At 46.2% G+C, this 22,729-nt stretch overlaps 1 protein-coding gene across 2 annotated transcripts; it reads right to left on the bottom strand.

The window, feature by feature from the left end:
* Positions 1-888: 888 nt before the first annotated feature.
* Positions 889-20,338, bottom strand: BOK (BCL2 family apoptosis regulator BOK). 2 transcript variants are annotated; one of them, XM_030493816.1, is made up of 5 exons: positions 20,004-20,335; positions 18,866-19,204; positions 14,846-14,974; positions 6,816-6,979; positions 889-2,020 (listed from the first exon to the last, which is right to left on the bottom strand). In XM_030493816.1, exons 2-5 carry the CDS (start codon positions 19,086-19,088, stop codon positions 1,895-1,897), a joined length of 642 nt encoding a protein of 213 aa, XP_030349676.1. In that variant the 5' UTR covers positions 19,089-19,204; positions 20,004-20,335; the 3' UTR covers positions 889-1,894. The 2 variants fall into 2 exon arrangements, with proteins under 2 accessions (XP_030349676.1, XP_030349677.1); XM_030493817.1 differs by lacking the exon at positions 889-2,020 and adding an exon at positions 2,027-5,039 and having other exon boundaries at positions 20,004-20,338.
* Between the last annotated feature and the right edge of the window lie 2,391 nt (positions 20,339-22,729).

Raw genomic sequence — 22,729 nt, 5'->3', positions numbered from 1 at the left:
TCCACATTGGGAACTTTGTCAGTATAAGCCCCTCCACTCCCCATTTTAATAGTGTAGCCAAATTCTGCCTAGACACTGTCAAAGGCAGAATGTTGCTTTGATACAGAACAGGAAGCTTTCTCCTTCTCAGCAAGGGTTTTTACTGCAAGACTGGGGACAGGGAGAGCTTCTCTTTTAAGCGTTTTGGTCCACAAGACTTACTTTTCTACTGAATAAATAGACTGAGCTGGTAAAGTACCCTTCACTGGGCCCGGTACCCATGTGTCAAAGCATCAGAAGTGCAAAAGGCTAGACCAGTCAAAAGCAGGACTGTGCAAGAGTATCACCACCTATATATCCTCTGCCAGCGTTCTGTTGGTCAGCGCACAGCATGGCTACTTGCTAGCAGAAACCTGTTGCGCAGACATAACCGAAAAGTAAAGGCTTTGCTTTATGCTCAAACCATTTGTACTTCTGCACGGAAAGAGTAAAGCTCCTCTAAACACAGGGTGCGGGATGGAAATCGGAACTTAAAAAACCCCAAACAGCCAAACCTCCTCTAATGCAAAATGTGCTTAACCCAGAGCAGTGTTTTTCTGCAACACCACGCTCCTGGGAGCAAAGCACCTAGCTGAATGTCTCACTGTGAGGCTTTGGCAGAGAAGAGCCTCCACTGTCTTGCCTTGCCAACAGAAGCAGGGCCTTGATATTGTCAGTGAAAACACGTTTCTGACATGGTAACAACATGGGTTAAATTTCTGTCATGAACCAGGCAAGTTGTAGTTTTAACACGTTAACATGTTCTGCCAGGGGAAAAGCTGAAGTATTTTTAGCATGGCCTGAGTGTTTGTCTCTGCACTGTTTTGGCCTTTTTTGGAATTTTTAACTCTGGAAACAAATACAATACCCTTTGCAATAGTGAAACACCACCTATTTTCTTTTATTGTTTGCCACACAGACATCTGCGAGTTGTACTTCTGAAGACATTAAAGGAGAAACATAAACCAGCTACTTTTGACACAGCTTTCCCCCTTCACAACTTAAACAACAATTATCGTTTCCCTAATTCCTGCCCATGCCCCCCAGCCTTTCCCACTTACATGCTTAGCTCTGACAAAACTTCAGTGGAGAAATCATTTTTCTTCATTATGAAATGCAATCCCAAGTTGTTGCTTGAAGGCATTGCCCCTCGCTCCCCTGTTTGAAACAGCGTGTGCACACCAAGAGGGGTCAATGGAACCCGCTGCAAACCGCATCACATGCAACTGTGCCTCACATAGTCCCATTTCCAGGATATGTCAGGGACAAGCATATGATGACAGTATGTTTGCTTCTAATCACATTAAAACCCCACTGCTGCATTATGTCCTCCACCATGCTGTGCTGGAGGCAGAGTCCAGCAAGTCAGAGTTGGCTATAAAGAAGGAGACGGAGTTTAAGCACAAAAGTAACAAGAACTGATGCAAGGCGAGTCTGAGGACCAAAAGGGGAATCACATGGAGCGAAGGAGGGGTTTTCCCCCTCTCCTATTTTCTAACCCATTTCAAATAATAGCCCCTTCCTCCTCCCCTCTGCCTGGCACTAGCATAAGCATGGAATACAGCCGTAAGACACAGATATCAGAGTCCACACTGCACACAGCTGCAATCAGCGTGCGCAGGGACTGGCAATGTCCAGGCGACACACACAAGGCCCCCAGGAAACAAGACTCTTGAAAGGATTAATGGTGAGAGAGTCTCCTGTGGGTGCAACACGGAGACCATTGTTGATCACTTGCTTCCAGCTGAAGGGAGAGGAGAACAAGCCTTTTGTTTGACACGGTTCTTCTCTTCCTCCTCTTCAGAGACTGGCATTACCGCTGCTTCTGGAGTGGGGGAGGAGATGGGGCAGGGGGGCTGCACTTGGCGACTCGGATTCATCTCTCAGGCAGCAGGACGAAGAAGATAGCCTTGAGGAAGTGACCAAAGCTGCAAACAGCGGACACAAGCCAGTGGGAGCGAAGGCTGGGGTCGGTATTTACCACGCATTTTGTGATGTCTGCCTATTGAGGAGGGAACAGAGATCATCAGAGAGATGCCTAGAACCACCTCAGCCACCGCTGCAGGCTCTTCTGGCCCCACAACCCGCAGCACCTCACCATCACTGCTGCAGCACCACTGTGCCACACTGTCAGCAACACAAATGCTTGCTCTGACACTTTCACACACTGCAAGTTATTAAATTGGGCTCAAGAGCTCTGCAAATTACACTTTCCTCATTCTGCATCAACAAGGTGAAATACCTCCCTTTCCTCACCCCTGGGGAAAGAAATGCTACAGCAAGATTGTCAAGCATTTTCCGTTTAGAATAGCTAAATAAGAGAAACTTTCATTCGTTTTTCAAAAGAGCTAGGAAGGCTTGGCAGTATCATCATTCTCGTCCTTTTCTGTAAAGCAAGATGCTTCCCAGAGGTTGTCCTGTTTAATATCAGCTGAAGTTGCTTGCACTTTTTCTCTTCCCTTAATGTTTTATTTGGAATTCGTTCAAGCAAGCCAACCCCCAATTTAAATCTAAAGCAATGCAAGCTTTGTTTGTGGAAATATGTATGCTGGCAGAGATGCCTCTCAGACACGTGGGCCAGATTTAAAGATCGCTTGGGCAGCTGCCTTCAAGTATTAACAAGAATAGAAGCTGGCCTGCAATGAACAAATAACTACAACAATCCAGCAAATTCATGAAGACAGGATCTCGGCTGGCATTGGGAAGAGAAGGTGGAAAATATCTGGAGGGTAAAACAAACAGGACAGAGGCAGATAGAAAAATGCATCTTCTGGTGGGGGAAACAAAGTTCTGCCAGCAATATGATTGAGCTTGTGGTTAAACTTCAGCCTAGCACAAGGAGACACGTGGACTGTAGCTCTGTTAGAGAGGGTGCACTGCTACCACATCAACTTGACAGTTCTCAAAAACATCATTTGGGTGGCAAATGTGAACAAGAATCGAGTCAGAAGGAGGGCAAATAGCTTTTTCTTTACAGGCTTAGCTCAGGGGTCTTCCAAGTTTGCCTTCTGACACCAGCGTCTCATTGACCAAGCAGAGGGAAGCCACACTCTCAACCCTGAGATGTTCCTCCTGTAGAATAGGACACAAGACCTACTGAATACAACAATCTTGACCAGTATTTCTGCCTGTGTTCAGGACATGGGTGAGCCTCACCTGACCAACCTTGGTAGTAATCAGAAAAAAACAAGGGGACTGAAGGGACAAATCCTCATGCCTGAGTAGTGAGTATACCTGCACTAATTGACTCCACCACGATCTTCAGACCAAAGGTCTCTTGACAGCAGCTTTGAGGCTAACCTCCCACACAGTTCCTCCCTCACAGGGAAGTCAGAAAGGCTGGCATGCTGAATCACACCACACTGCTGTTTTTCAGGGATCACTAGGACATGCTGAGCCCACAAATAACTGAAAAGTAGAGACTGCAGGAGGAATGAATAGAGGCACGAAAGGATGAGCAGAAACTGGATGTCAGGAGGAAATGTACTGTAGAGGGAAATAAAATGGGTCTGCCTAAATGCTTTCAGTGATGGCTTAGCAAAGTCACCCTCTTTGCATTTGAAAAAAGTCTGACCTGATTCAGTCTACCCAATTTTAGGGACCTGCATCATGTCATATTTAAAACACAGCTGTGTAAAGCTGTCTCTTTAGTCAAGAGAAGTCATAATGCGCAGGTACCAGCCTGAACATGTATTCAGATGTTAGAGTAGCCGAACAATAATAAACCTAAGCTCTAAAGGGTTTAAGTGCCTAATGTGAACCAGTACAAGCCCCAGATATGCACACTAGGTTGATTATTGCTGAAGAAGGTTAGCTTCCAGATGAGAAAGTGTGGACTCCCTACTAAAGGCAATGAACTCACTGCGGCTAATCAAGAGGAGCTGAAGTCAGAAGCACTTACAAATTTGTATTGTGCTTGCATAGATAAACAAAATTGCTCAGCTGTTTAACAACTGCCTCAGCTATTGTTATCCAAATAAAGCATACCTGATAGGGCACTGGAATTGAAAATAGAACAGGTCTTTTAGTCTTGTGAGGCACTGATAAACTGTTGCAATGGCAGTTTTATCTTCGCCTGTTAATTGTTCAAACAAGTTCAAGTCCCATGTTCTTCTCTGCAGCTAATGTATGTAACAGATGCTGAAAAAAGTAATAAAAAAACCTCTTTCTTTTCTACTGAGGCTGCAAACTCTCCCACGTGACAGATGATGCCTTAAAAGGTGAAACACTTCTTGTTTCTCCTAAGAGGTTTGTTTTGGGTTGGGCTTTGAGGGGTAGGGTCACTCTCCATCCTATGGAGGTAGTATGGGAACCTGCTGCTAACTGGTTCAAATGCCTTTCCAAGGTCTCCACAGTGGCTTTTCTGAGACAGCTTGGAGCACAGTGGCTCCTCTTGGCAAGCTCAACCTGAGCTGATGCGTAAGAGATGAGGGCTGTGTGCACAGCGGAAAGGAGGATTCCATACCAAGACAAAATAACAACCAGCAGATGAAAGGGTCCCCACTACTGAGCTGTTTTGCCTGGCACATTTGTAAACAAGGCTGTGAAATTTCACACTGCAGTGCCTAGATCAAGAGGAAGAATATTCAGGGAAACACAGCACAAGATGGCAAGAGGATGAGCAGCCTTTCCCCAGACTGAAGGAACCACTCATTTCTAGAGAGAAAATAGCTCTTTGTTGCAGGCCAAAATTGCTGATAAGGGTACTGGAGGCAGGCTGTAATCAGCATAACCCAGCAGCTTTTACAGTTGCTTAGCTTGATAGGGGGCAGTGAGATTGGCTTCCTTTTCCTAGGGCCAGATCCCAAGAGGAAGCAGCATACGTTCAAAAACTCCAATAGAAATGTGCTGGCCATCCAAAGAAGGACCATGGACAGAAGGACCTAGTAGTGGACAGGACTTATCTACTCACCTGCAAAGAACTGCTTCTGGTCTGAGGATGGGTTTTGTGGCTTGTTCGCTATGCAACAAACTTTTGAGAGATATCCATTTGGAACTATCAAAACACCCAGTTTTGAATTCTAATAATGTAATACAAAAATTAAAACAAGATGCTAACTTATCAGAGCATGCATGTCTTACCAAAACAAAGAAAAAAATCAGTTGGAAACTAGGAGGAGCCACGTTCCTATGCAACATTTCAATTTTCATGAAACTGGATTTTTTCCAAAGGAAGAATTGTTTCAGAAAATGCATTTCAACCATCTCTACAGGTAACCAGTTAAAGTAAGCCTCAAATGATACTGAGGCAGGGATTTCAAAGGCAGGAACAGTGCTACTTAATCAGTTGCTTTCCCAGGATTTCCTCTTCACCTGCCTCGGCACAATTATTTGTGCAGATGCAAAATAAAACACATCACGACATTCAAATTAGAGGTCACTTTTCAGCCCAATCAAGCAGTTCCCCCACTCAGTTGGCCTCAAGGTTACATGACTTTAGACAGGGCAAGGATGATTTAAGGTGGCAATCCCACTTAGTAAATGCAAAGGATCCAAATTCAGACAACGCTACTTTTCCAGTTGCCCTTTATCACAAAGGTGCCTTCACTCCTGGAGAAACTAGGTGACTGAGTTACCTACAGGCACACTTGGGAGGTCTCAGCCCAGAGGAGCAATGTTCAGTTTGGAAAAAGACATCCCCCTCTCTCTGGGTCTGTGTGGGGTGGGGAGCTTGACTGTTTCCTGATGGCTCGGGAATAAATATCACCTCTTGGAAAGAAGGGAATTTGCAACTGTGGCTCAGCCTGGAAAGAGCGCATACCTTGGGAACAAGATGCCCCCTGATCTCAGTGGAGGCATATGGCAATACTTAGCTCCAGGCAGCATCTGCCAGGCAGTACAAAGTGCTTTTAGTTATATTGCTCCAAGGAGTGTCTATATCCCTGCGAGAAAGGCACAGAGACCCTGGTACATCTGTACATTACCCAACTGTTAACCACTAACATAGCCAACCAATCAGCTCAGTCTCAGGGGGGAGGTGACTAGAAAGGTGTCTGGCTATTCCACAGCACCAAAGTAAAGCTCTTACTCTGAACCATCCTCCACAGAAGCATTGTATTTTCCATTGGGTATAGAGAGAACCAAAAAAATCAGATGCTTAAAACTGTATGATATGGAGTCCACGCCAATGAAGAGCAGCACCATGCTTGACCCACAGTCTCAGAGCACGCCTGTAACAGAGCCAGGAGCCCTCCCAGTGTGGATGGGTGTTATGAGTGCCCTTCAAAGCATAAGTGCATTATAGTTTGAGCTACTTCAAAAGAAGTTATTCATGGAGCACTCTAAAGGTCAGGGAACGGCACAAACTGCTGGGTTGTAATATGCCTCTGAAATTAACGTGGTAAATCACGTTAATATACTAAGCTTTGACCTGGGGCTCCATGGAGCAGGTGAAAGGGGTATTAAGTTGGCAGGCCTCATTTTTTTTCAGTTTCTAGAAAACAGCTGCCCAAGAGAATGACCTGTGTTTACGGTCTCTCACTATGACTGGCTGGCAGCTCCAGAGATGTGCAGGTCAGGAACAGAATAGGCCCTGGTGAGTCAGGATTGAATTAGTCTGGCACAGCTACACAGGAAGCTGAGACCAGAGTAGCTGATGTCGAAGATAGGACCACAAGGCAGTAAGAGCGATACAGAGCCCAACACAGGTGTAAGTAGGACAGTGGTGGCTGCGGAAGAGAATCTCATTCACTGTCTTTCTGCATGAAGCTGCAGTGGGGGTGCTCTCACTTTCACTATCTGGGATATTTTCTGGTGTGCATGTGTGGGAGCAAGCTCGATCAGACAGCATCTCTTACCCAGCCTCCTCTCCTTTTCAGCCATGTCACCAAGGTCTTGCGGACAAACTCTCCCAGGCAGTCTACGATAGTGTGAACCATGGCTGGCTGTGCATGCCGCACACAGTCCACTGCCAACCCAGCTGCCACGGCATAGAGAGACACCACTTTGCCCCACGTTATGCCTGTGAGAAGAAGAAAGATCATTCAGATTTACACACGCACACATAACTCAGGCTTGAATAATCAAAGGAAACAGCTCTCCTTCATTACATGTGCCTACACTGCATGTGTGCAGCTCCAAGTTCAGGTGCAGCCACAGTTCTGTGTGTTCTCCACCATGTGGGAGAAGAAATACTAGGGTACCAGGACTAGGGAAAACTCTCCACCTGGAGAAGCAGAGTTAAATGATCTGACCTGGACATGGTTTGTCCCCCTCTCAGCACTGGCTACACAGCTTTGTAGAATGCAGCCCAAAGGCATCATCAGAACAGGGAAAATATGTGCACCACCATGGTTTATATTGTCATTAACTCTCAGCCATACACATGGTGCACAGGAGGCGACTGAATTCAAAGAGTTTGAGCAACTTGGGAGTTTTGTCACCAGCACAACTCTCAAACACCCTTTAGACAAAGTGTTCCTGGTTTTTTTAGATCAGACTGTTCCAATATGACATGCAAAGCACATGACATAAGCATCTCCAGTCTGTTCTTCTATAACACAAGAGCAGAAAAGGGAGGCAAAGGTACAGGGCCAAGAGGGTTGGCATTCTCCTTAACACAAGAAATATGCCTCAATCTCCACGTGAAAACAAGGTGGCTTCAAGAATTTGGCCACTCTGCCTATAATCCTTAACATTGCATACCCTGTCCCACTGAAGACAGCGCAGGGACGGAGTGTCAGTTATCTAATCTCCTAGAAAACAGCCTTCCTGCTAGGCTGACCTGCCAGCAGCAAATGCTCCATGGAAGCTGTCCCAGCAGCAGTCATCTTCCTGTTAGGGCTAGTGATAAGTGCTTGAGCTCAGTTCCGTACAGTAGCCAACCTCCCTGGGTCTCCCTCACAGTTTGCCACCACCACTGGGCATAAACTGTCCATGCTTAAACATTGAACCAGCAGTCCCTCACTAGGCTTTTGTCAGTGACCTGGAAATGTAACCCTTCTGCACCCATGCAGAACTACCACAGCCCAATGGCACATGGATTTCTTTTGGATCTGCTAGAAAGTTGAATTCCCCCCCTTAATTTATTATCTGGAATAGCAGTATTTGAGATGCATACTGTGAAGTATTTTACTGTGTTAGCTCTTAATGGAACCTGTCTGAGGTTTCTCTCAAATGTAGCCAGAAGCCAGGTGAAGTTCAGTATTTAAAAATCACCCAAACCCCTTCTTGCTGGGTTGCAACAAGAAAGGAAAGAGGTAAGAGGAAGAAAAAGTTAGTTCAGTCACTAGATCTAAGGACCAGAAGGGATTAAACACACAATCAGAAAACTGGGTGTGCTCAGCTGAGAAAGCAAACCCTTAAATATAATTTAAATGAAGAGTCTCTCTATTTCCTTCATTGCACTCTCAGATCCCCAAGTACCCTGATCCACCTCTTTGGGATGGAACTCCAGACTCCTCACACCTGTTCACACCACAGCAGGGCTCCCCACATTCCTTTAAAATACTTGCAGATTTCATGAGCATTTCCATAATCCTTCTACTTAGTGCCTCAAAAGGGACACTCACTAACACTTAAGAGAAACTACTGAAATGTCAGCCACAGCAATGGTTTGTTAGACTGAAGAAAATCCATCCAGTGTTCCAAAAAAAACCATTTTGCACTGATGCAGGATCAAAATTGACAGATTATTCTTTTATGGCTTTGTAGCAACAGTAACAGCAGTAGCTCGGAATCTCTGGTAATACTCTGTCCTTCCCCAGCATTATCTCCAAGATCAGAGGAAGTTACTAATATAGCTAAATTGGCTGTTGTTCTGGTTTTAGTAGGTCCTGCAGTGTCCCTTCCCAGGGCTGTCACTCAGGAAGTTCACTGCCTATGTGGTATTCACACTATTTATCTGTCTTTCTCACATTGTGTGTCACCATGACAGCCAGCAGAACAAGCCAGGAAGAGGCTATGAAACCACATGAGAAAATACTAGACAGAAGGGTTCTCCTGGCAAGAAACAGGCTGTCCTATGGCAGGTCAATACATCTCCACCCAGTTAAAGAGGCTTTAAGGGGTTACCTCTTGCTGAACATAATCTCCTGGACCAGAGCCTCAGCTGGCTTACACTCAGCCTTAGTGTAAGTCAGTTTTTACAGCTCTCCATCCCTGCAGAAATGTGGCTCCTTGCATCTTGGGTTACATGAACCAAAGTTACCCAAAATTCCAGGGAAGAGTTCACTGGCTTATTCCCAAGCTTTTACTGACAAGCGCTCTTTCGTAAGTATCTGAAGCAAGTCTGTTAGCTTTGAGGTATTTACATGGCAGTCACTGAGACTGCCAGGAGGCTGAGGACACCCTGGTAGAGAAAGACAGCTGCAGTCTTGATCAACTTTGTTCTAAACCCAAGTTTCTCTTTCCAACAGAAGAAAAGTGTATCCACAACCTATGAAAGATAAAGGCTCAATAGACCTATGATATCCTTAACACACAGGAAAGCAGTTTGCTCTACAGACCTGTCAGTCCAGGGGTCTCCTCTGAGGAAGCAGAGAGAAAGCCCTTCGGCTCTGGCTTCCCTGACAAGGTTGCCACTTAGTGCTTGCTGTAAGACTTGTGCAAGGTGAATGCTTCCTCAGCACACTGACAGAGACCCTCTCCCTTTCACACAGACAGCAGAAAGAGGGTAAGCTGTTGGCCAGTGTTTATCATAGTGATAGATGTGAAGGGCTCAGTGGTCACTTTTCATGATCCTCCTCTTTACAGAGCATGCCTGTAAGAGCCAAACCAATCTGTCAGTCTGCTTCTCTTGTTACTGGCAGAGTTGGACCACAGGGGTGGGAGAGGAGGAAATCTCCTGATTTCTCTGCATGGAAACCCCTATTGCCACTGCTGGAGGCAGCAGATGGAGACAGCTGGCTGGGCTCCTCACCTGAGACAGAGAGGCACAGATTACGCTCTTGTTCACACAACAAGTCTACAAGCAAGGGAAGAGCAGACACCTCTAACAGCTGCTCTAGACCAAAGCTGGGTTATGTCTGTGGCTTGTCCCTCTGCCCCAGGAGGACTCCAGCAGCCATTCAGCCCCAGGCAGGGAAGGGAAACAGCAGCCCCCATCTGCACATTCCAGCATCATTAACTTTTCTTTCTCAAGGACACCCTTGGCAGGGCAGAGGAGCACATCTACTGAGAGGGCAGTGCCTCTGCCCAATGTGATGTCCAGGCCAGGGTCAGGGTGACACTAGCTTCATGCATACCTTGGCCGAAGCTGGAATTGCATCTGCCCAGTGCACATGAGCAGAGAAGACACATTGTTTTGCTCAGAATTCCTCAAAGGTCTGGCTGCCATCCACGTTGGGTGAAACGAGCACTCATCACCAAGCAAGACAATCTACTCACAGCTTCCCATTGTTTGGACTAGCATGCAGGAGCTAACAAAAAGAGGGAATGGAAAACTGGCCCAGAAAGGAACAATGAAAACATAGAAAGTTCTGAAACTTCTGCTCACAAAGATGGAACAAAAGGATATGGAAAAAGTGAAAAGTTGCTTAGAAGTAATTTTAAAAATAAGAAATACAAGTTGCAGACTCAAGGCCAGTCATGGAGCTGGAGGTATGTAAACACTGGCAAGCCCAGGGGAAAAATGAATTAGCAGAAGACCGCTCTTGAAAGTGTTCCTGCTGCATATGAGCTTGTCTGCCCCAGGGGAGAGCTCAAGAAGCCATGAGACACAAGTGTCCAGAGCACCGCACTATCCAAGGTTACTCAAATAAACTTCCCCCTGCTCCACTCAGCATCAAAGCCTAGCTTGCAAATGAGACCTAAGAGAAACATGATCAAGGGCTACGTTTCAACAGCTGGGAGAACACAGCCAGACACAATATACTCTCCTTTGGGGGACAGAAAGCAGCCCAGAGGGATGTGCACCAGGTGGGAAACTCAGGTCAGAAGGCCTAAGCGATGAGGAAGCAGTGGGATGCATTTCTAATAGCATTTGCTCCTGCAGGGGAAAGTATTTTCTCCTGAGAACTCACTTCCCATGCATCCCTGTTGTACAGGGTTCACTTGAGCCCAAGCACTCATGATCAAAAAGTGACGAGCACCCAAACCAATAGAAAACCAGGCTGAAAGCTTTGAGAGAGCCCATGTACCTAGCAGCTCCTACCAACTGGAGGAAACTCTTTCCTTTAGGAAAGGAAAATGCATCTCTCTTTTCTACTTCTATTTTTCCACCAAGCGACCCCTTCCTTCTGGGATTTAGTTAAACAGCTAAGGTAAATGCCAGCTCAGCCAGGCCACAATCCAAAGCCTGTTAAAGTCAGTGGAAAGTCTCCTGCTGGCTGCAGAGCAGCTCTGGACCACACACCAGAACCAGCGGTGGTGTCACAGAGATGATGCTGCTGCAGATCTTCAACATCCAAAGCAGGTCAGGGCCCTGCACTGCCAGTCTCCACACAGATGGGCTCTCATCACCCTGAATAACTACAGGTGGTATGGAAACAGGGAAGCAAAATACAGCTTGAGCCTTACCATGCTCTGTGAAATGCACACTTTCTGGCTGTATTGTCAGCTGTTCATCTTAATGTAATTGGGATTCAAGTTACACCAGAGAAAAGCCAAACCTGAGATAACTGGAATAGACACTGCTCTAAAGCCGAATATGGCACAATGTACCCATGCAGTAGGACCAGAACGGATGCCAGATGTCCTCAGTCCATCTACAGCTTGTGCTTAATCAAGAGTTGTAAGCTATGGAAAGGAAGCGAGCACAGCCAGTGCTACATTGTGAAGACTCAAAACCAGACCAGAGTGTGGAAGGCAGCCATGTAAAAGATTAAGGAGAAAAGCTCTTCAGCAAGATAGAGTCAAAATCCCCCCTCCCTTGCGGGAAAGGTAATGTGAGTGACTAATGAGGCTCCCCAGACTGTCTGGGCACTGCAGTGTCAGACTGACGCTGTTTTCTTAATAAACTGGACAGAGAAAACCAGGGCTAAAGATGCTTTAGCCGTTGGTAATTGGCATGAAAAGTCAGACTGCACTTGAGCCTCTCGTTTCCTTTGCTCAATAAGAGCCTCTTTGCTCTGAACTATGAAAAAAAGTAGGAATGAATGTCTGGCTGCCACAGCCAGCTCTGATTTGCTGGATTTAGCATTAAATGCTGAGTCTTGAGAACACAGTTGGGATCCAGGAATGTTAAAAATCAGCAAACTCCTCCCCCTCTGCTGCTCAGCAGCTTTCTAGCAAGAAAAATTACAATAGGGAATTGATAAAACCAGTTGAGTACACAACTCCAGCTTCACGCTCACAGGTTATCCTGTTAGCTGCTCTGAGGCAGAGATGGGAAAGAAGAAAAAGCACCAGGAAGGTTTGAATCCACCCTCTGTGCAGCCAGCCAACTGCCAGCCATTTGTGCAGCATGGTGTCCTCAGACTAGGGGCAGCACTAGCAACAGAGCTTGAGCCTGGGCTTCTACTGTGTTCCCAAAGTCTCTACCATTGCCAGCCTCACAGGGCTGAGTCCAGATCCTGTTCTTACTATCCCGGAACACCCAAGTTTAGAATCAAGTTTAGTTTACAATTTCTAGCTTTACATTCAACAAAACCTTTTTAAACCATTCATACCTTTCACTTGACTCCTGAGCTGAGATGTTGAAGAACAACTTGTTCTAGAGAACAGCTCTCATGAGGAATGGCTGAGGGAAATGGGGTTGTTTAGCCTGGACAAAAGGAGGCTCAGAGCAGACCTTATTGCTGTCTACAACTATGTGAAAGGAGGTTGCAGCGAGGTGGGTGTCAATCTCTTTTCCCACGTAACAAGCAATAGGACAAGAAGACAAGTTGTGTCAGGGGAGGTCTGGATTGGATATTAGGCAAGATTTCTTCACTGGAAGTGTTGTCAACCACCGGAACATGCTGCCCAGGGAAGTGGTGGAGTCATCATCCCTAGAAGTATTTAAAAGACTTGTAGATGTGGTACTTAGGGACATGGTTTAGTGGTGGACTTGGCAGTGCTGGGTTGGACTCGATGATCTCAAAGGTCTTTTTTTAATCTAAATGATTCTATGATTCTAAGAAGACATACAAAAAAATGCAGCTCTCAATGAATGTGTCAGTATATATTGGTGAGAGCAGGACACCCAGGAGCCAGCAGGGCCTCTCCCCAGCATCATGTTTTTGCAGCATAGCAGCATGCAGTCTGCTCCACCCACAGCCGTCCACCTTTCTGGCTCAATTCCCTTGTCACTTCAGCTTTGGAGGCGGGACAGTTCTGATGTAGTCAGCTATAGTCATCTAAGAAGATAACCTACTTACCTGCAATGCAAATACCTGAGCCTGCAAACTTAACCTTCATTTTTCTGCAAGCCTTGACGCAAGTAGAGCTCAGCACTAAGTGACAAGACAGGGCAGGGCACCTGCACTTTGAACACAGCCACACTCAGACATTCTTGACATACTTGCCCAGCTCTTGCTTTCCAGGCCAATAGAGCCTCCCAAGCCAGCCCAGTGCAAAGGCAATCTGCATTCCAGGCATGCTCTGAAAGAATGCCGAGGGCTGCAGTACTAGCCACGGAATCCAATTCTGTACATTTCCTATGACACAGCATCAATTTCCTAGATCCAGGGAGAAAATCTGCCCTGCTCAACCTGTCAGGAGCCCTGCTTTGAGCAGTCCCTCTCAGAGATCTATTTTGTCATCTGTTATGATTCAGGAGAGGATCTGTGCTCTCCACCACAAGACACTTTAGATCTGAAGGCCAGGGTGTCAGCACAGGATTTCTCCATGGTGTCAGTGGTTCCCATGCAGTTCATCCTCATAGAGAATCATAGTTGATTGTGAAGATAAAAAGTGTTTGAGTGAGGAAGTCTATCTGAAAGGACAATAAAAACCTGGCCTTCTATCCTGTAGCAACTATTCCCAAACTAACAATAATCATTGCCTCCTGTGATACTTCCCATGTCAATGCCGCTGGATCCAGTGCTTTCACACTACTATCCTGCTAGCAAGCAGCTGTCTTTGGTTTTATCCCTTTTTGCTTTGTTTTGTTTTGTTTAGTTTCCAGTCTGTAACATCTATTGTCCCTTCCACAGACAACACAACAAGACATTGCAGAAAGCCTACAAACCATGTCAGGACTTGCATGACATGAATCTCTATGTAAAACGTTTCTCTTCCCTTGATTCCCACTGACTGCATTCCCAGTTGCAGGCAGGGACTGCTTTCAGGGGAGGCTGAGGCTCCCTTGCAGGAACACGGCACAGAGTGTATCCTTGCTTTTGACAACCATCTCTGACACGAGTCAAACAGAAGCAGAGGAACATTCACATCTAAACAGTGAGAAAGGCAAAGCACATGCTCATCTGGAACAGCTAGCCTTGAGGGCCAGGACCCTCTGAGTGTCAGAAAGGAGAAGCAGCAACTGGAAGCAGCAGGCTCACTGCAGTTCTGGCTATTGCTGTGGGAAAGGAAGCCAGAAAGAGAGGAACTCCCTTGTGATGAGTTGGTTCTGGCTCCTAGCATCAGCAGTGTGAGCTGGAACAAGGGAGACTCCCATGTAATGAATCTTCTGTTGCCAATGATGAGCAAAGGACGTTGGAATGAGTGGCCTCCCTGTGCAATAAGGTAACACCACCCCCTAACAAGGAAGGGCAGGAGTTGTCTTCTAGAATGAGCGAGAACCTGCCAGGAGGATATAATAAACCAGGGCATTTCCCTGCCAGAACAACAGAGCATAGTGGAGCTCTCATGAAATCATTAACGCAGGGCACACTGCCAAACTGCCCTTTCAGAACCCAGGCCCCACCTTGCAGGCTATCCCAGAAATATGCCTTCTCTGAGAGAGGTGTATCAATCCTGTTCCCTTCCACCCAGCCCTGTCTGCATATCTGTCAGGGCACAGTACCTGCAGTGAAAATCTGTGCTGCCACTGCGAGGAAGGCATCTGTCACCACCGTCTCCGAGTGCAGGGAGATGTTCAGTTGGCGGGCAATATTCCGGTAGACGTTGGGGCGAATGTATTCCAGCTCATCCCCTGGAAACAAATGGTCAGGAGTCAGCATGCGGAACACCAAGTCCTGCTCTCACCACGTAGGAATTACAGCTGGGGCCACCTCACATATCCCTTCAGCCAAAGAGACTTAACCCCAGCTCCACCTTAGTTTAAGCAGGCAGCAGAGAGCTTAGGGTCATTTAAATGCAACCTCTGCTACCTGTAGCCTGCTCTCCTAATATCCCCTGTGCTTGGGAGTTCTAAAAGGAGTGAGGCCAGGCAGTAGCCCTATACCAGTGGTGTAACTGCATGTTCCCAGGCTGCTTGACTTTCCTCCAATGCAGGAGACAGGCCTCAGATAAGCAAAGCCATCTCATTTTTCTTCAGAAGTGGAAAGGAGGCATATACATCTATGTTAGCTTTTGAGAGATACACCCTTTCTCAACACACCATCAGACTTGTACAAAAAAGCCTCAAGATGAGAGTGACTCAAAAATGCTGGAGGCTGATGAAAGTCAAAGATCCACCCAGAGCTGCATGACAATAATTGTGCAGAGACTATCAGCTCAGCTGTTTTACTCTCATATAGTCACTGAGCGACGATGTGGAGGTCTTTCACTCCTCCAAATGGTTAAAGAGATGTTCTTTTCCCTGGCTCACTCCTCAGCAACAAGGCTTCTGACACAGAGACACATGCTTTCACCTCCAGGTTGTTTCTCTCCAGCTGGGAAATGGTTGGAGGTGTTAGGCTGGCTTGAAGACCAAGATGGAAATACCAAGGACAAGCAGAGAACCTCCTCCCACAGGTTTGAGCTATGGAGCTTGGGCAACAGCAGTAAAACTTTTCCTCTGTGGCAAAACAAACCATTTTTGAGCAGTAGAATCAATAGAGCCCATTTTCCAATGGATTTATTATCTGTCTATAGCGTTTTGCAGATATTTAATGAGGGTTGCACAGCTGCCATAGGAACACAACACAATGCATACATTGCATGGGACCAAGGCCCTTTGTGCGTGGAGAGCCCTATCTGGTATTGATTTAGAAGGACACTCTATGTCCTTCTGCACAAGGGTGCTGTAGAGCACCTGGGAAAGAGGAGAGCTGACACAACAGCTTTACATCTTCTGCAAGACCCAGATGACTTGCCCCAGTCAGATGGCAGACTGATCCTCCTGAAAATATCATTTTTATGGGAACTAAAAAAGAAAATGCTGCCCCAGTCAGGAACTTGTTACAGAGTCATTTGCTACTGATCCTTAAGTCATTTAACTGGCACCAGCGCAGCATAGGCAAAGACCATCTGAATATCACAGACAAGCTCTCCAGGCCCATTGTGCATGTGGGATTGTCTCACACAATCTGATGGCAAGAGGAAACCCTGCCGACATATGGTCAGCCCTGAAACAGGAAAACCTTAGCTGCATTATTCAACAGCTGTTTTCTCTTGCAGGGAGCACACAGGCTTCCTGGTAAATGCAAGGAAATAGGGATAGCACTGCCTGTGGTTAGCAGAGATGGAGGCACAGGAGGGTGGGATCAGTACTTGGTAGCCTGCCACCGTTACAGATTTTAACAAGCAGTGCCTGGAGGCCACAGATGAGATCAGGTTTTTGTTGGAGGCACACATGTTGTTAAAGTGGGCCCTGCCCTGCAGCAGTGCACAGGGCAGGCAAGAGCTTTGACTGAAGAAAAGCACTGGAAAGCAGTCCCAGGCTCAGGGAGACTGCCTGCCCTGGTGGCCCCAGGTCCTCTCCAGCAGCACCTTACATTGGTGGCAGTCCTTGGTGTCCATGTTTCAATGCCCGACTGTACACTTTGCAACATCCAGAGCAATTTCTGTGCTTCTCCTTCCTCCAGGAACTATGGAGGAACAGGCAGGACAGCAGTGACAATTATCACATGCAGAAGCTCACTTCAGCGGTAAAAGGGCACTTGTCTGGGCCTTGGCCAGAGGAGAGAGAAGTTCAAATAAACCAGATCTCTGACACCTATGGCAGGTTGGTCTGGGGTGTCTCATTTGGCCATGCCTTTAGGTTTTACCACCTCTGACTCAACTGCGCTAAGTTAGCTGCTAAGCCTCACTGAGCTGATGGGCTCTCGTTCCCTAAGACTGCAACTGCATCGCCTGTGCCCAGCACCTCTGCTCACCCTCCAGCCAGTTCATCAGACTCTCTGTGTTAAAGAGGGCTAGGAAATACTCCAACTTCTCATCGCCATGGGCCTCTCAGCACTATCACTGAGCAAAAACTAGCCTGGCTTGTCGCACTGCTTAGTAAGCAGCTAAGGACTACCATTCCTGGCAGGTGGCTGGGTGCCACTTGGACTTGTAGTGGTTATAGCAGCAAAGGGGAAAAGAAAGACACAGGCCATGTGGCAGGCAGAGCTTCTGAACAAACAGGATGAAAACAACTCTTCATCCCAGTAAGAAGGACTGTTCACCCTTGTTGCATGGGTACCACAAACAGATTTGCTCAGAGAAGGCGCCAAGTTCCTGGGACTGTCAGCCAAATCTTTCCATCTGGACACAAGTAAGTAACAGAAGAGGCATCCAGAAGACGCCTTCAGATCCAGTCTGCCTCCTGCTTGCCCTTTAACATGTTCCTGGCCACCCACAAAAGATCTGTGCAAACAAATCTCAACCCCCAGCCCAGGCAGAGAAGAAATGGAGTTCAAAGAGGCATTAGGATTGACAGAAGAGCAAAAAAAAACCCCAAACAACCACTGGAAACAAAAATAAAGTCAGCATAGGAGAGAAAAAGTGAAAAAGAATAAATGAAAAAGAAGTTACCTTGAAAAAAGAAAAAATTGGGCTAATAACAAACAGAAGTAGTAAGAAAGGGGAGAAAGTGGGGAGACCAGCCTAATCCTGAGTTTGTTAAGCCCAGCTAAAGGTTACTTCACCAGACTTATTTGAACTTTAGTGTGATTAAATCAGATGCAAATGCTAGTGGTAGTTTCCAAGCCAGATGTCAACTAATGTACTAGCCTGCAGGCAAAAAGGGATGTTGGAAGCAACTTACAAGAATGAAGGTGTCAGCATCCCAAAAGACAAACAGCTAGACTTGAGCACGCAGGAGGCTAACACCTAAAGCAAAAGGCCAGGCAACTGTCAGCATTTAGTAGGTGCTGCTGTTGCAAGCACAACTCCAGAGCATGTCTTCAGGTAGCAGCCTACAGGCATAACCTTCAAATTGCTCCTCCTGCACCCTGGTGGTCACCTGTCCATGACAGGGGCTGGCTAGTTTGGGCACTGAATGGCAGTGTTTGACAGGCAACATCAGCCAGCTCCAAGAAGCAGCAAGAAAACTCATGTCTTGCTACATGATTAAGGCAGGCAAAGCAAAATTAAGCACACTGTCATCCTGCTGTCATTGAGAAGCGGCTTTTGTAAGATCTCCAACACACATGGTCTAAGCAGCTACCCCCAAATTAAATGTCCTTGCAGCTGGGCAAGCAACTAATGAAGCCCCCAGAGGTAGCAGTACCCTACTAGATGCAAGTTTGGGTTGCATCACGGCAGACAAGTCCATCTGGAGAAAACACCGCAAGACCTGTTAAAATGCCAAGCTGAGAAAGACTACTGAAACTACTGTGAGAACTGTTTCACAGCTGGAGTCTTGTGCAGATAAAATTAGTTTGCTGTTGGGCTTTATTGGACTACATCATACTTTTAAGCTGTTCCAAATCCTCAGAAAAAAGTAGCTCTGCAGAAGCACTGCGCTGAGCTGTGCTCCAAGGGACTGATGAAATGTAAGTAAACGAGCTGTTTAGGGAATATCACCAAAACCAAATCTAAATGCCCAAAGCAGAGAAGAAAAACCTATGTATCACCACATGAAAAGTCTCTTGGCACTCATGAGTTCCAGAAACCTTAGCCTGGTCTGAATTGTTCCATATAGCTTCAGTTCCAACCCATATGTGCAGTGACTTACCCAGTCGCAGCAGTATGGTGGACACCTCGGCCAGCTTACCGCCAGGCACCGGTGCATTGTACTCAGGTTTGCTCCAGCTGACACCTGCTCGAATTAGCCTGGAATTGATGTAGTCTCTGCAGAGAGCCTTGGCCTGGGACACAAGCTCCTTGTCAGTGGGAGACCTGTCAAAAACCTCCATCACCTCTGCAGCAAAGACTGAGGAACGGCGTAGCACTTCCATCCTTGGCTGCTGAACCTACACTTCTGCATACACTGGCTGGAAGGCTGAGCCGATGCCTTAGATGAGAATCTGCAGGAGGTGTGTAGTGATCGTCTGGTCTCTTGGTCTCATTTCACCTGGTGAATAAAAGAATCTGTGAGTCCTCTAGTGCTGCAAAGATGTAAATCAAAACCCCAAGTATTGCACCTTACAGTTATGCTAAACTTAGTATCATATTTGCTAAACATCTGTCTCAGAACATCTTACAGACAAGGGGCAAAGTCTTCCATCTTTCAGCCACTCTCACTGACAGCATGACCCACAGAAGGGCTGCAGTTTCAAACTGTAAAGGTGTTTCCTCTTTTCCAGTTCAGATTCAGCAGTCCTAGAATTACTGTTCAGAGAGACTGGATGGTCAGAGCGTGGAAACAATTCATAGAACATGTAGACAATCTCAGCTTGTTTCAATTAAACTGAAAAAAAAAACCCCAAAAAAAACGCCAACCCTGAATCCCAAATACCAGCTCTGGTAACCTCAACCAGATGTCAAAATTCCAGCTCAGTAGGTCAGGGATCTTTCTGAAGAAATGCATTATTGCAAGAACAAGGCTATAGGAGCATTTGCAACATGCACACTATTTCTCAAAAACCTTTAGCAATAGCAGAGAAAGAAAACAGAAAAGCAGATTTTAAAGAAGTTTTAATGTGCAAATGCCTAAAAAGAAAATGCAGAATTTTCAGAGGCACCTGAACTCATTTGTTGATTAGACTTTTTTACCCAGCTCTGCCTCTGAAGTCAGAGTCAGACCAGTTTTTATTCAGTTGTTAGTAAATGTATTTTTCAGTCCCCCGTTTTAGACATCTATTTACAATAGTGATTTTCAAACAAAATAAAACAATTTTTTTTTTGTTTCTGCCAATGAAAAATATATTTACCTCTCACGTTGCACTCTTCCCCCCTCAGTGATTTCTTTTTGGGTTGGCTTTCGTGTTTCTTCGGAAGATCTACATCAATGAATACCTGGTTTAGCATTCATAGGATACTGTCACATTTCTCCTCTGGAGAGCCCCAGCCTTCTCTGTATTATGCTCTGCAGGGCTCACAGCAGTGCTTCCTTCCCCATCCCTGTCAGCCTCACATCCCACTGCACTCCACCGGGATCCTCCGGGCTTGCTCTGCTGCTTTTGAGGCACCCAGGCGCAGAGGAAAGCTGCTAGCTTTGGCCTTGTAAGGAAGATGAAATAACCGGGAGGTGGAGTAGCTATAGCCAGGGAGCCACGCTTTCTCCTCCCCTTTCTTCTCTCTTAAGGAGGTTCTACTGTGAGCACACAGAGGCTTTGTTCAAGGACTCGTCTTTGGGGTCAAGGCAGGGGAATAATTTCCGGGCCAGGTTGTCCTGTCCCGTGTTAACAGACAGCGAGGCATGCCCTGCTGAACAGGAATAGCTCCTGGTGAATTCCCGCAGTGGCTTTTCCAGAATTGATGCTGGCTGGTCCTTTTCATACAGTAGCAACATCGGGGAACTGCAGGTTGTCATACTTCAGCACTGGGCTAGTCACACCAGTTCAACTGAAATGATAGAGGTGATTAACAGACAGCCACAGCTTGGAGCTGAAGCAAGGGGTGCTTGTGTTGCCCCAAACTACAAATGGTCTGGTTAAAAAAAATGAAGTGGGAATAACTGGCCCAGAATGAAGTGCTTTGCAGGAACATGTCCATATCATCTCAGTGTTTTAAGAAAACTAACATATAAAGTTTAAGAAAAACAGTTCAGTTAGTTCCAACATATTTAGATACTAATTTCAAAATCAACTTCTTGTTGTAACATTATCATATTGATGCCACAACACACAACTTTCTTTTGTGTGCATGAGATACCATTTCAACTCAATAGACCACATACAAGTGTTGGCTTTTTGTGTTACAATTTAGAAATAGAAGTTTTCTGAAGACAAGAAATGCTACCAGACCAGCCACAAATTCTCCCCAACAAATAACAATGTGTATATTAACAACTGGGTACCTAGCATGTTCAAATTACAGCCTTTCCAAAAGGAGGTCAGACACAAGAAGCAACAGTTGTCATCTCTTGCTTGTCACCTTTGAGAAAAGAAAGAGGCAAGCACACCCCTCAAAGGTGTTGATCACAAAAAATACCCGAGTACAACCTTCACCACTGCCAGTCTCAAAATTGAGGGATAAAAGGTGAACTATGTAAAAAGGCCATATTATATGATGCATCAAATACTTTGGCCAGCATCCAACACACAACTCACGCACAGGCTTGACGCAGAGCATGTTTTGGTCTTCCATTAACTGGATTGCTGAAGACTGCTTTCCTGGATTGGGAAAGGGGCTGCAAGGAAGACACTTTTCCGTTCAGCAACAGATCTGCTTTCTGACCAGGCTTCTTCTGAGAAAGGAGCAGGGTTAATGAGAGGTACGCAATGCAGTCAGCTGGGGCTGCTGACATACATGATATGATCATATCAATTGGCAACAGTGACTGTATCTGAGAGAGCTGGGCTTGTTCAGCCTGGAGAAGAGAAGGCTCTGGGGAGACCTTAGAGCAGCTTCCAATGCCTAAAAGTGCTGACAAGAAATCTGAAGAGGGGCTTTTTACAAGGGCCTGTAGGGACAGGACAAGGGGGAATGGCTTTGAGCTGACAGAGGAGAGGTTGAGATCAGACATTAGGAAGAAGTTCTTCCCTGTGAGGGTGCTGAGGCGCTGGTACAGGGTGCCCAGAGAAGCTGTGGCTGCCCCATCCCTGGCAGTGTTCAAGGCCAGGTTGGACAGGGCTTGGAGCAACCTGCTCTAGTGGAAGGTGTCCCTGCCCATGGCAGGGGGTTGGAACTGGATGAGCTTTAAGTGTCTTCCAAGCCAAACTATTCTATGGTTCTATTTGCTCAAAGCTTCTCTCAGAAATTTGTTTTTATCCACCAGCCTTCCTCAAATTCAAATGCAGTCACTATAGACAGACGCCTGTCCCATAGAAGCTGAAATCAAGACTCCAGAGATCCTGTGCTAGTGCCCATCCCTAACCCACACCTCCTCTGCAGAGTGTGCCTGATGGTCTTTTGGAAAAATCATACTTTTGCCTTTGCAACTCTGATGGCTGAAAAATCATTAAAAATTATGCCTTAGCTTCCTGCAGCAGCTGACAGCTTGAAACAGTAGTCCTATTTAAACTGTCCCTATTCAGTAGGGCTCTGAAACAAAGATGAATGCTTAAATATCAGTTTTGTTTAACTAATTATGTTTCCCAGAATTCTGGCAAATATGCAAGAGCCACGGTGCCTCCCAGCTCTCTGCGGGTGCCAACCCCATCCCACGTTGTTCCCTGCAGCATGCAGCACCCCCTTAACTTCCACCCTGCAGCAAACACACGAAAACTGGAAACATGAAGGCTGCGTATTATAAACTAAATTTTGGATATAAAAAAGCCCCATACAACAGTGTATGGTATTCTGCCTATATTATTTACACACTAAAAATACTGCTTCACACTGAAAGGTAGCTCTATAAGTAAAAATAGGTGGAACCATATCATGCAGTGCTCAGCTAAGCGCAAAAGAACAGGGTGTTACAATCCTGTCAGTGGATTGAGCTGTCCGTGTCATCTGAGCCCCCTTTTCCATAGTATGTTTAGGCTACAACACT

This window comes from Strigops habroptila, chromosome 8 (genome assembly GCF_004027225.2).
Source record: "Strigops habroptila isolate Jane chromosome 8, bStrHab1.2.pri, whole genome shotgun sequence".
Lineage (NCBI taxonomy): Eukaryota > Metazoa > Chordata > Aves > Psittaciformes > Psittacidae > Strigops > Strigops habroptila.
This window is presented reverse-complemented; position numbering and strand designations above follow the sequence as displayed.